This window comes from Aptenodytes forsteri, unplaced genomic scaffold (assembly GCF_000699145.1).
Source record: "Aptenodytes forsteri isolate BGI_AS27 unplaced genomic scaffold, ASM69914v1 Scaffold272, whole genome shotgun sequence".
Lineage (NCBI taxonomy): Eukaryota > Metazoa > Chordata > Aves > Sphenisciformes > Spheniscidae > Aptenodytes > Aptenodytes forsteri.
This window is the reverse complement of record NW_008794885.1, coordinates 301,560-316,076: the sequence shown is the minus strand read 5'-3', so window position 1 is coordinate 316,076 and position 14,517 is coordinate 301,560. Positions and strand designations below refer to the sequence as shown.

Here is a 14,517-nt window from a genome sequence, read left to right as displayed (position 1 = left end):
TTTTGGCTGTTTGGCCATGGGCTGCGGGTCCGCTGCAGACTGCGCTTGGAACCAGCTATCTAGCTCCTTCTCTGCCTCCCTGATGTTACGCAGCCTTCTCACCGCCTCCTGCAGCTCAGCCACCTGCTGCAGGAGGTCATCCACCGGGGCACACCTATAAACATGGTTATCAAGACCACTGTTGCCGTCATTTTCCTATAAAGATGAAATGTGTAAGTGCTATTTCGTCTTATAGACATATAGAAATTAGAAATTACCATGTCTTACGTAGAAATTAAAAAATAATTTTGTCTCAAAATTACACAGCATTTTTCTGACATTCTCATGTTAAATCCCATCTGCAGTCAAGAACCTACAGAAAAAAAAAAAATCACAGTCAAAAAAGGATATTCAACCATAGCTTGTATTCCATTTCTCTTGAATATAACAATGCGCTGAACTTTTCCAACAGGGTTGCACACAGTGTACAAGACATCCTAAGGAAGAAGAAAAAAATATTTTAGTCAGATGTGAAATTTCAAACACTTTAGGTCCACAGAACATTTTTTTGCATTGGCATTTAAATGCCAAAGAGCAAAGAAAAGGCTTTTTAACTTTTCATTTATAATTTTCCCTATAAAATTTATACATTCATGGTTAGCATTTTTATGGATTAATATAGTACAGGCAGTCAAATCTGAAAAACAGGAAAAAACTTATTAGAAGTACTCATGCAAACATTAGTTTTTGCAAACAAGTATCTTCAACTGTGTTAAAACCCAGTAATTGCATCCATGTCTCAAGCTGTGCTCCCTTTTAAGCATGCACTGCAGTAGTTTTACCAAACCAAAGAAAGACAAAGTGACACTGCTGTTATAGCACATTTCATTTCATAAGAATCTAGCAGCTGAGGGTTTTTTTAATTGTTCATGTTCATTTTCAGAAGAGTAACTGGGGGTAGTCCATTATGTAAGCTTAGGTAGCTTATCAAAAGCAGAATTTCAATCGTATTCACCTGAATGGTGGTTGCTGTGCTTCTCCACTTAAGGCAGAGAAAACTTCTGACAGGAAACACTGGATTCATGCAAACTCATTGTTAACACTCTGCTTTCACCAGCATTTGTCTGTATTACAAGGAACCAATAAAATTCAAGACCATCTTCAGTGCTGCAGGGCAACCAAATACTAAGGAGAAAAGCTTGCCTTACTGCACATCAGGCCAGGCTTATGATGTGGTGCTAGGAGTATCTCAAACAACAGTCAATTACACATAACAATTCAGACATGGTACCAGAAACTAGTCCCCAGCATGAATCTGACCAAGAAAAATATGTTTATTTTAGACTGATTATACACCTATACTCAGAATTCCCAAAACTCAGGCTTGAGAACCTGAACAAACAGGAACTGTGATTTCTTGAAACAATTCACCTGTTTGATCATGTGCTTTCAGCTGTTTGAACATAAGCTTTACTAGACAGCCAGTTTCATAACTAAACCTAGCAGGCAAAGGCACTGACATCTTGGTGAAACACTCCCACAACCTATTTTTCCCTTCCTTTCTTTATATCTAAACCAAATACTTCCAAAATGCTCATTTCAAGATCTTAGTTTACATCCTCAGGTTTATTTTGGGGACAAGAGGGAGAAGGAGGAAAGGAAGTAGATATATTATTTATTATTATATTCTGCAGAATAGCGGAGCAATTGGGAGGCAAAGGGGTAGGGAGCATGCTGGATTTCCTAAAAACAAAACAAACACACCCCCACATACTCCCCCCCCAAGAAACTAGAAAAAGAGGATGTCTTATTGCTGGCTACAGCTGCAGTGGTGTTAACTCCTGGCTTATACAAAGTACCATAAGCTTTAATATATGGGCATATTACCACAAAAAAAAAAAAAAAAAAAAAAACCACCCCCCAGCCACAACAAACCAAAAACATTGTCCATGCTCAGGGGCTTTGCTCCAGACACTCCAGTGAGTGTTTTGCATAGCTAACTGAAGCAAGCAGAGGAGATTGTCAACTTTAAGATTTTCAGAAGATGGACAGACATTTTTAGAAAGGATTCAAGCAGCCTGAACCCCTAAAAACTAAGATTTATGAGATCATTTATAGGTATATTTTCTATGCACATTCAATAGCACAAACAGCTGCCCTCCATCTCTTCTTGTTTGGGAGAAAAGAGTCCCGAAAACTTTCCAGCTCCAGATGACATTAGTTTTCAGGCATATGACTTTCTTTCACAATTTCTCTCTCAAAAGATTTCTTCACAGCCACTTAATTAAAAAAAAAAAGTTGTCTTTCAAAATGTAAGCTCACTCAAAATGCCATCAGTGTCGTTAGCCAGCAGGCACACACACAGCTTGATTTTTTTTTTTAATTCAGCTACTTTAGATTACCAAATCAAGTTATTCACAAGATACAGTAACGTGTTAATTTTTTATTTAAAATATCCCACTAGCATTATATACATACTAGAATATAATAAAAAAGGAGGTGCAGCAACCTAATCTCAGAAGAAATTGATAATTAAGTTTAAAACATTTCAATTGCCAAGGCATACCACACCTTCCTCGTGCATGTATAGAAGGTTTAGAAGGTAGAGAACTAAGAGGCAACAGCAGAGGTATAGCTGAACAGACAGTAACAACTGCAGCAGCATGGTTCACTTTGAGAATGTCTGTTTGAACAGACATATTTGTCTGTTCTTACAGACAAATCCCTGACAACATTCTGCCCACAGATAAGGAAACTGGGAAACAGAACTTCAAAGACCTATATATGACACCTTAGGCAAAACTTTTTCTAAACACCAACCCCCCATCACAAAGGGGTGGAAAGCAATTAAGAATTAAATACAGTTAACTTGCCCTTCTTGCCATTCACTGCCACATCCCTCTAAAAAAATTCTGCTAGGAAAGAAGCAGGTCACAATTGTAATGGAGGAAATAAGATGCAGCAAAATTTTAGAACAATTTAGCTTCTTCCACAAGATGCCCCTGAGCAGACCAATTTCTCTGCAAAAACTGTATCTTTTTTTGAAAGAAAAGCTCTTAAGAACTATGGAACAGTTTATTGCAGTTATTCAGACTTGCCACTTAAAACTGGTTGCAATTCTTCACGTATTTCATCTAACTGTAGTTCAAATTTAAGGAGAGAAGAGTGTTGAAGAGGAAGAGGTGGTGTTGGGCTTTGTGGTTTTTTGGGGTTTGTTTTTTGTTGTTGTTGTTTTCTAATACTGCAGACTTTGCCTGAGGCATTCTTAAGTTAACTGTTTCTTTAACCTGTTGGCCAAGTGCAAAATTTTTGTATTTTCTTGTCACATTCCTAGCTGTTATGGGTACAATTGGTCTTCCCAGTTCTATGACTCTACTAGTCTACACTATCTTCAATGAGCTCTGATGCTTGCAAGTAATTTTGGAAATCTGTCTGCTTCTAGTGCTCATTGGTATACTCTAGACAAACAGTAGGGGGCAGCGGGAAGGAAGAGGTTGCGGGGGGGCGGGGGAGGCTGTCATTTGTTTTCAAAAAGGAGCTACTGTGCTAAAGGCTTCATCCTCAGAATTCCCATGAAACTCTCCTAGCCCAGGACAATGCTTCTCTGCTACCCATTTCCTCAAGAATCCACGTTCAACTCAGCTGCTTATGCAAGCCAAATTTAAAATGCATGAATGAAACATAGTTTCCAAAATTTGTATTATAGTCACATGCAAAGAATACTTTAACTTAGTGGATTCGTTCACACAGCTCAAAGCAGATATATTTTTAAACACTGATGAAAAAGCAACTCATACCTTGCCATGCTTTTCTATAAAGAAAACTGACAGGAGAAAGAAAATTCATCATCCACTAATGAATCAACAGGCAAAAACCTATCGATAATCACAATACAGTGAAGCAAAAAGTATGATATGGAACTGACTGCTTGAAGTAATTTCAGGAATACTAAGTTTCAATCAATTTGCTAACATATTATACAGCACATTAAACAAAACTTAATACTTGCATTAAGTTACATGGCTCCACACAACCCAAACACTTTGATTGATCCATGCTATCTATATCTATGTATTTCCCTAAGAGCAAGTAACTACACTTGTATCACAGTATTACAAGTTTGCTTACTTTTTAAATTTTTCCTGAAATATTTCTGTGCAATTCAACGCGTACTATAAAATCTCTATGAAAAATATAAGCATTCAATGCATGACAAAACATGCATTCTTAAATGCTAGCAAAAAATATCTGTATCATTAAAAAAACATGCACATGTGCCATAAATAGATGGCAATAAATTAGGATGCAACTGTGTATATGGTATGACTTGAAATACTGAAAAGTCAAATGTATCAGCCCAAATAAAAGTGAGGAAGATTCCATGTTGTTCATCAACAGATGAAGGTTTCAACTTTCCACCACGGAAATACCTAAGAATGAAGGACTGCAATAAAATAACCCCTCCTGCTGGAAAATTTACTTGCTATTTAAACATACACCACTCAGAGCCTAAAAGCTAAATGACATTCCTGACATTGTGGCAACACATTTGAAAATATTTCAGAAGCACGTAGCTACTTAAACATTTCAAAATCCTGACCACTGAAGTCTTCAAATGTATTGCAAAATATCTGTACAATGAGACTGAATCATCTCGAAAACCCTTTTTTCCAGAACATGCATGTTACATATGTGAAGATGGTATAAAGCTTTGGTAGGTGAATTTAATTCCTGGCTCAAATTAACAGTGTACAATTTTAACTATTTGTACACAATGGAAATATTGTAACAGAGATTGCTGCTCCCTGCCTTTTATTATTTTATAAAAAAAAAAAAAGAAAAAAAAAGAAGAAACATACCACTGTAATTGGGTAGAGAGGATTCTGAATTGACAACAGGAGAACTTTATTTCCACCAGATGGGTCATCAGTATTCCCTGGCCGGGTAATCCTCTTACTTGTTGAGTAGTTGAAAAAGGCTTGCTGTCCAGCAATATATACAGGTTCATCTGCTGCAAACGTTACGCATTTCTTCGCACTTTCTACATTTTCAAACTCCACCAGAGCCTGGCGCTTAAATGGCATCATCATGACATAGCTGGTGAGAGAAACATTACAGTAAGTTCTCCTATATGCTTACTCAAAACAACTCCAAAGTCCCGTAACTGTCATATACGATACGGTTTTTCTAAACAATTCCTAACAAGGACATAAAAGGAAGGTATGTCTCCCTACTCGCGCTTCCCAAACCTGGTCAACGCATTTCTAAAGCATTTGCACAAAACAAGAAATTCAGCTACAAGATAAATAAGTAATAAGCAGTTTTCCTGAAAAAGTTTAATGCATAAAAATGTTCAACCAATACAACAGTTGATCATTTACTAACTTACTAAAACTACAATTAATATTTAAAAAAACTTGCTAAAGCCATTTATGAGGTAAAGGATCAAAGTAAATGCAAATTATGAAACACATTCAAAGTTGATACATTAAACATCTTTGCTGTTGCTAAGAAATATGAAATACTATTTTTGACACAAAACTACCTTAGAGGAAATAAACAGAAGTATTCTAGTTAACCAAATTCAGACATGGACAAACAAGAAGCTTTGTCAGCTGATTAAGTTTCTGAAAAGCAAAACTCTCAGGCTAAAATGTATCTATTTGTATTCCTTAACAAGCTTGTGCTCACTTCATTTTATTTATTTTAAGATACTGGTACAAGTATAATGCAATTATTTGAATATTAAGGCAGTGAAAAACACTATTGTACTATTTACAAAACCCTATTTGACTTCAATACATGCATTTACTTGAAAAGAAATGCATGTTTCCAAAAAGAAGCACTCAAAACTCAGAGTAAACTGGCTCTACCCATTCACCTTTACTATCTTGTTCACAGATGAGGAATCTTCAGGCTCTATGACCTTTGTAGGGGCTTTCTCTGAATAACCATCTCATTCTGAAGCTCCTACCATACCACAAGCACTCCTCCCATACAAAACCATAGGAAAAAGCATCATCTGCTCTGTGGCCCATCCTTATTTTTTGTATATTCACTCATATCAAGACAACCACCCTCACGCTGTTCTGCAATTCAGTTTAGCTACAGCTCATATTAAGGCCAGGACTAGCTGTGCTACTGAAGTCTGACAGCAGACACTAGGGCATGCAGACAGTGCAACTCTGCTTGACCAGACTCGCCAGGTACAGAAACACAGAATCTTTGCACAGCTAGAAAATCTTTATACTTTACTATTAACTAAGTTCTGGGTTTCAAATGGCTATCATAATGTATTTAAAGAGGTCCAAGAGACTCTTAAATAAGGCTCCCAACTTGTCCAGAGACATGACTTTATACTGCTTGACATACCATATGGTTCCAAACTTTTCAAGAGCTTCCACAAGATCTGCTTCCACAACTGATTCGCACAGCCCTCGGACATGGACGACAGGAGAAACAGAGACTTTGTGATGACTTCCCCCGGCATCCTAGTAACGAAATGACATTTTAAAATTCAACACAAAACAAGGAATACTGTTATCATTAACTAAAATTAAATATTTGGCAGACACTACACGGGGTCCAGAAGCAGCCATCTAAATGTACAATCCAAGCATATTTTAAATAATTTAACTTTTCTTTTGAAACAGATTGCCAAGTTCAGTTGCCGAAACCTACTTAAAATAAAATGCTTTGCAGATTTAATTAAATGTCTTTGCACAGGCAAAATTTTTCTAATATTAAAAAAAGCCTATTTAACACTTTGTTGAATTGCAGGACATCTTCCACCCTATTAGTTAAAAGCATTAAAAAAATAAATACTTGGACATGCACAATAGCTAAAATATTTCTGATGCTCTTCCTGTTTGTTTATACCAATATTTCTTTGAGACAGGGTAGGGGGATGAAAAAGCAAGAAAAAACAAGGGCCACCAAACTGAATGAAAATTGATTATTTTTCTAATGTACACAGAGCTGTGCCCCACAATGCAAGAAAATGCCAGCTCCATACTACACTTGAAATAAAGTCAACCTCCCTTCTGATTCTGAACACTCTTCATACATGTTTTTAGAAATTCACAATTTGTGTACATATGGGCATGCTCTCTCTTTTCACCCCAAGGTTGACTACCATTAACAGATTGAGCCGTCATACATTAGGACACAGAATTCCCACTATGAACATTTTTCAGAGCTACTGCTATGACTTCAGACAGTCTCAGTTCTGTGTGACTGAAGAATTTGGGTTGGAATCAGCTCATCTTTCCATGCAAAGCCTGAAGCAGGGCTGAAATTTACCTCATATATTCTAAGACATGGGGGTAAAAAAAAAAAGAATGAAACGATGTAAGCCAATAATGAGATAATCAAAGAAAGATTAGAGATAATAAAGGGCACCCTAAAATATACTGTAGTTACCAGCACCCAAATTTCATAGGTGTAACAGCAGTGTAAAGTTGATGTATTCAAATTTAGCAACTATATCAATGTGTATGATCTAACAGATCAATTCTTGTTGATTTTTCACTTTTTCGTAAGAAGTACTATAGCATCTTCTTGAACTAGAGAGATTCTCATTTGCAGCACAAAGGAGCATTCAGCTCTAGTAATTAAGTAACCACAATGATTGCTACTTCTGCTACAGACATTCCTCTCTTCCCTATCTGTTTGAACTACAGATTCAAGGAAAAACCACATTCCAGATAAACACACAAGACTCAATTTGTAGATAATTCCTGTGTTCCATACACAGCTCTTCCAAAACAATTATGTATTTTTTCTTTAAATCGAGGATTTGACCATTCCGTTTGAACCAAAAGTCAGCACTTCAGACTTCATCAGACATCAGAACAATCTGCTGTCTAATTTTTTAAGCTTAGCTTACATTTTATTCATTTCCAGTATGAAAACATTTTAAGTGGCAACACATTGAATAAGAGCTGTGACACTTGTGGGAAAACATCACTAGAGATATTTGCATAAGATACCATACATCCTGAATTAATCAGCTGAGGTCTACAGCAGTAGCAGTGATAAAAGTAGTCACAAAAAGTTAATACTTTGAACTGCAAATACTTAGGCAATTGCAGAAGGAACAGAAATACACAGAGGTTTTTATTGTCAGCTTATATGTTCTTTACCCACATACACACTTTTCAAAGCTGAAAGAAGCACCTAAGGAAACCTTCAAAAGAAAACTAACAATAATTACCAGTTTCTCCTGCAAAGTCTAGTACTTTAAGCTGTTAAGATAGCAGACACCTTTACTTTATTTACAGTCTGCAGAACAATCAGAAGTTATTAAATCAATTATTCATTGCCCTGCATACTTGTTACCATATTAAGATCCCAGTTAATGCTAGGGGTATGCATTTTCTTTTGTTTTCTTTTCTTTAATGCATTCAAGAAATCTCACCTAAAAATATTTCTGTCTAATCAGATGGCAAATATAAGCAATGATTTTCTCACTGAAGCAAAAGACTGACTACAAAGAGCTACCTTACTTAATTAGCACCCCCATACATCAAGTCAAGCTTTTCAGAGAGTGGATCATAACAGAACGGTATTTCTCTCTCCCTCCCCTTTCCAGTTCAATTTTCTGTTATAGTTTCAGTTCATGTTTCTTTGTCATGTATATCCCTTTGAATTTTTATTTATTAGCAGCCCATTTAAGCTTGCCTACTGAAGATACAAATCTTTCTAATAGTACAAACTCTCTAAAAAATTAAAACTTTTATACTTGCATCTTGAAATCCATTATACATGAGTTATACACACATATACAGGTGTCCGCACTTCTGCAACTGGAATTATTCTCAGAACCATCAACAAATACAAATTTTGCTTTCTTTTGTAGTTAAAGCAACACTTGGCTTTCCAAGCCAAATTTCCTTCTCTCCATATAGAAAGCATCCTTTAGTAGTGTGTTGTACAGTAGGAGATTTAGCAAGAATCGAAAGTCATAACGCCGCTGTTAATTGTAGTAGCTTTCCCAGAAGCTCAAGAAGCATGGAATAAAGAAAAAATTAAAAAAAAAAAACCAACCACAAAACAGTGAAATCTCAGTCACTTGCCATGACATTAAGGACTTATCTGCATAGCATTTCAGAAACTAATTTATACAGATAAAACCACTGAGGTTATAAATGGCCAAATTGGAGGGCCTCTGCTTTACTCAAAATAGTTTCTAACCAGCAGCAAACAGCAGCACAAGAACCGAGCATAAGTCAGTCCTGAGCCAGGAAGCCGCAAACTAACATTCACAGAGCATATTGGTGAAAGACATGAACATGTGCCACAGGCATATGTTTGAGTGCAAAAAATTCTTCATGAAGGGCAGACATACGTATTATCATCAAACAAGTTTTGCAGCTACCAAGCTGCAGTATCAAGCAAATCTAGAATGATCCTTGATTTCCGCTAAAAGAAGGAGAAATAAAACCACTAGACCACATGAAAAATCAAACGTGTCTGTAAGTGTAAAGCATCTCCACAGCTAAGGTCAGAACGTATACAACTCATCCAACTGCTGCCATTAATTTCTTCCCAGAGATGAAAAATACAGGATTTTGATGAAGATCTCACAGTCACTGTATCTTGAAAACTACACGTGCTACAGTTGGCACACAGACAAAGGTTACATCAAAGCATCTGCTCACATACAGATTAACCACCACCAGTTTTCTCTGCTTACAAAGGAGTCTTTCAGTAACTCCAACTCCCACGATGGCACAAAAGCCCCATGCAAAACTACAACACGACACTTGCACTCCACTAAAGCCAGGAGAACAGATTAGCTAACGTTTCTGCTGTACCCATTAACATATATGGCTTAAGGGTTTTTGAAAGCTCAATAACAATTTCTCGAAGAATCATTAGCTGGACAGAAAATGCAATTATTAAATAGGTAACAGAAAGAGACTTCCTTTCTAAGTGCTCAAGACCAGTAACAAGGACAGAAAAGGTTTCCCTCAAGAAAAAGGCTAGGAACATAAAAATGCTTAACATTGAAACCGAGCTTCTGTAGAGAGCTGAGGCATGAAGGGAAGTGCTGACATAACCAAGCAGATGAAGCACAAACAAGTTACTTCACATACATAAGACTGCAACAGAAGCAGCTTCAAAGGACGGCTGTAGCATTTTAACATCCATTCTTTGGTGACCTACGTAGTTGTAGACAACATTTTAAATATATCACTGGTTTCTTGCTAACAAATTATGATTTGCCATTTGGAAAAAAGAAGAAAGTCATCGCGGGCTCTAGGATGATGTCTCTTTTGCTCACCAATTACAGATTACAGATTTTTTCACCAACTGTTTGTACATAAATGTGTCCTTTATCCTTCCTCCAGACACTTTCCAGTCAGTATATTCACCTTAGTTCTATTAGTTTGTACTACCTTTTTTGGACCATCTGGCTCCTTTACTGTTTCTCTGCTTACCTCCTCCATCTCTCTTTTTCTCCTCACTGCAAAAGGATGGCACTCCTCCTTCATATTCTCTCCCCCAGGTACCTAAATATACTGTTATTTTATTTCTCACCATTCAGATGATCTTATTCACTCTCAACTTTTTCCTCCCGCTGCATCCCTCTTAAATGCTCCAAAATTGCTTTCATAAATATGACAGAACTGGGGGTGGAAAGCCCCAAAAGATTGCTTATTAGGTATGTAAGTGCCCAAAACTTCATTAATACCTAACAATGGACTGATCTGCATCCCACTGCCTTGCAGGATGTCAAGGGTAACTAAAATTACCACAAGGTGAAGGTACTCACCACATTCCCCAATAATCTCAGCTCTGCCCACTGGGGATGGTCTGATGAGGAAAGGCTTTCATAAGCAGATATGCAGCATTTTGTGCACACTCTTCAACTGCTAGTTGTATTACATGATGATGGCATTACTGAAAGCTGTTTGCCCTGTCATACATCATCCCTGCTGATCACACCTGCCTGACTTGAGCAGTTCTGTCTCTTCCCTACAGAGGTACAGGAGACACCTCTCTCCGTGCCACCTGGAATTCCTGTAGCTTTGCAGTGACAACAGTATTTCCAGTAAACAGTGAAGTAAGACTGTGTCTCAGAAGAACCAAGCAAACAAGACAGAGTTAAGGTTCCATGGCAGTAGAAGAATATACCAGTTACGTATATCCTGGATTTTTTGTTGGTGGTGGTTGGTTGGTTTTGGGGGCTGGGGAAGGCTAGGCAGGAGAAGGGGGTTAAGGTTAATCACACCCCATATTCTGGAAGACTACCTGGCAATTTAGTTTTGTTTTGGATGTGGAGTTTGGGGTATCGTTTCTCTTGTTTAATGCATACCTCTTCCTAGCACTCTCTACCACTGCGTCCTTTCAATGGTTACAACTACTACAGCACGGAATACCTGCACTCTGCCCCCTTCTGCTAATTCTGAATCTGCCCTGAAGTGGCCAGGCAGTTGGACCAGATGATTGTTGTAGGTCTCTTCTAACTGAAACACTCTATTCTGTTCTATTTTCCTCTCTGCTCAGCACAATCTGAATATCCGTTTAAAAAAAACAACCAAACACCACCCCAAAACCGCACACAACACACGGCATCATCAGGAGATTCAACCCGAGGTGCTGGAAGAAGAACTAGCCTGAAGGTAACAGTTACTTTTTTTGATGAAGGACAGAAGAGGGAGGATGATTTACACTCCATAACCGATTTCTAGGATGTACTTCATTTAAGAAATGGATGTATGATCAAGTCGCTGCAAACTAGGTCAGGATCTGAACTCATTGCCATCTAGCTACAGTTACCGCAACCGCCTGTGATAGACATGAAGCAACTGAGTTGCTAAGTGAGCTGCTTTCCATTTACCACAAAGCAAGAACACGGTACATAGGAAGTTACAGCAGAGTAGCTGAGAAGCTGCAAGTTCACATCCCTATCTTACCTTGCGGTAGCTTGTAGTTATGTTTGTGTATTTATACACCGTATCTCACTTCCCCACCTGTAAGAACGGGGATAATAGATCTTCCTTACTTCATAGAAATATTTAAGAATAGGTATGTCAGAGACAGTGAGACAGGTGGATGCTACAGAAAATACAGGTTGTATGAATACAACATTAATCAATGAAACTGAAATGTAAGGGAAGGAGAGGGGATGGAGCTAAAAGGTCCTACAAACACCCTCAAAAGCAGCTCTTAACCCACATTCTCCCAGTGTTCTGACCCTCTGCTACACCGCGATTCTGACTCCTCTGCCAAGGCTTCACCACCACTCAACATTGCCTCTGTAAAAGTCATTCTTCCAAATCGTACTCTCCCCCACAGAATTACTTCTGCAAGACCACTTCCTACTCCTCTCCTGGTCAACATTCTGGTCTGTTCTTGGCTCTCCATGCTCCTCAGCCTTGAGATGAGCCATGAGGAAGAGGGTACGCCTCTGGGCTATGAGGAGTGTCCACACGAGTGGGAAACAGAGGAAAAAGAAAAGCAACATAAACTTTGGTTTTCCCCATCCAGATCTCACATACAGACTTCTAGGCACCCATTTGAAAAAAAAACCCAAAACTTAGAGGCATGAAGGGCTTATTCAACCCAATGAAACAATCCCAGAGGAACGGGAAAATGCAACAATAATAAATATAGCCCAGCAGGGAGACCCCACCAATCTGCTAGCCCAGTCCTACCACAAAACAGCTTTTATACAAAGAAAGCATATAATCCTTATGAGTGTACAGTTCACCAATATTCTAGGATGCATGTTAGGGAAAACAAACAAACAAAAAAAAAAAACCACCCAAAAAAGTGAGGCTACCAGACTCCCACCACTCTTTTTACCCCAGTCATCCATTTTCCCATTTCTCCTTCTAATTCCCCATTCCCTATAGTTCCTCCTACTTCATCTTCACATATTCTTTTTCTGCTCTCTTCTGAGCAACCCAGGATACTTACACTTCTTCCCTCCTCTCAGCCTACCTTCACCTTCTATGTCTTTGCCCTGAACTACATACAACTTTCATAAGCTAAGAACATTTCCCTGGAAATAAATGAATAAGATATGTCACAGAATAAGTAAGTTTCCTGCACATTTCTTTAATCTATTAGAGAAAATCCAAAATTCATGTTAACCAACTCTAATGAAAGGATGCTGGTATTTTGCTATTAAAAGCCCCACATAAAATTACTAACAAAAGCATTCAGTCGTTCATTTTTCACATATCCACTTGATGTTATAGCTTATTCTTAAGAAATTAGTTTGAGTTCTATTACCAAGACAACTTCTGCCTCTCCAATAGTGGACCTGTGAATACAGCTTTGCCAATAAATCATCAGTCAGTGACCACGCACCTCCTTGAGGCACACTGCAACTGACACAAGCAGCTGCCTAAAAATCCTTATGTTCTTGACTTGCTACACATTTGTTTCAGTTTCTTTACTGATGAGACTCAGCACGTGCCATTCTTGAAATCCAAAATGTAAAGTTACAGACATATTCCGTGCTCTCATTACCTAAAAGGGCAGGGCACATTAACTGGGATAAACTGAGATACTGAGGTCAACATGAAGACAATCAGAGCCAGCACCCAGAACGAAGGAAAAAAAGAAAAAAGTAAGAACTAGCTAATTTCATAAAATACTGCAGAAAAGAGGAAAGGCAAGAGCAGTACCTCATTCCTACTTGAAACACTGTGTGACGTACAGCTCTCCTACATGACAAAATTTCAAGATAACTTAAGCAAGCATATGGATTTCATTCAGAACTGGCCTTTAAGACAGAGCACATTGCTAAGCCTTGACTGTGACAGAGACGATACTCTGTCACAAGAAACTATAGAATTAAAATAGTTCTCTCCAGAGATGTATCTTTGTTGCCATTTACTTGCATTAGTATATTTATTAGTACATTATTTTGTACTAATTTAGCAGGTACCCTCTCCATCAAGAGGTTTAACTGACGGAGAGACAATAACAGCAAATGCTCTCTTGTTAACCTATCTCAGTGCTAAGCAAGTTCATTTTAACAAATCATGAAACAGAGGTATTCTAAATTTCAAGGTCTGCCATTAAATCAATGTTTTCTTCATTTTGCTTTTTCAAGTAAGAAACAGAAAGAGCCATCAGGAAGAAAAATGGTTACAATCAGCTGGACAATTAGTTAGCTAAGAAATCAAACAGTAGACACAAAAGTATTGTTAGCCCAAATTTATGGGTCAAGGACTATTTTGATATTTAGATACAAATTCATGAAGAATAAAAGGTACACAGCAAAAAATTTAGTGAACCAGCGTGGTTATTAGTATTGTTCGTGGGGGAGGGAGAAAGTAGAAATACAAGTCAATTTAAAAAGGAGGCAATCATATATGATCAGCCTTATCACCGTATGCTGCCAGACACAAAGGTAAAACAGAAGGATGAAAGAAACCCTCTGCCTCGCTTTCTTCCCCCGTTCTACGTTTCTATAGTTACTCTCAGCAACAGGGCAAGCACAAAACTTGCAATGGCAATATCCCAAAAGGCAACAAACTGCCCACGGAACAGAGACAATCTCAGAACTGCAAA

The 14,517-nt window shown here is 37.9% G+C and overlaps 1 protein-coding gene across 1 annotated transcript in view; it reads right to left on the bottom strand.

The window, feature by feature from the left end:
• Positions 1-6,465, bottom strand: part of HNRNPLL (heterogeneous nuclear ribonucleoprotein L like) — a 23,163-nt gene extending 16,698 nt beyond the window's left edge. Inside the window, exons 1-3 of the mRNA XM_009274797.2 lie at positions 6,352-6,465; positions 4,839-5,076; positions 391-476 (exon numbers count right to left, since the gene is read on the bottom strand). Coding sequence (XP_009273072.1) covers positions 391-476; positions 4,839-5,069 — 317 coding nt within the window. The 5' untranslated portion in view covers positions 5,070-5,076; positions 6,352-6,465. The remainder of the gene's footprint in view (positions 1-390; positions 477-4,838; positions 5,077-6,351) is intronic.
• Between the last annotated feature and the right edge of the window lie 8,052 nt (positions 6,466-14,517).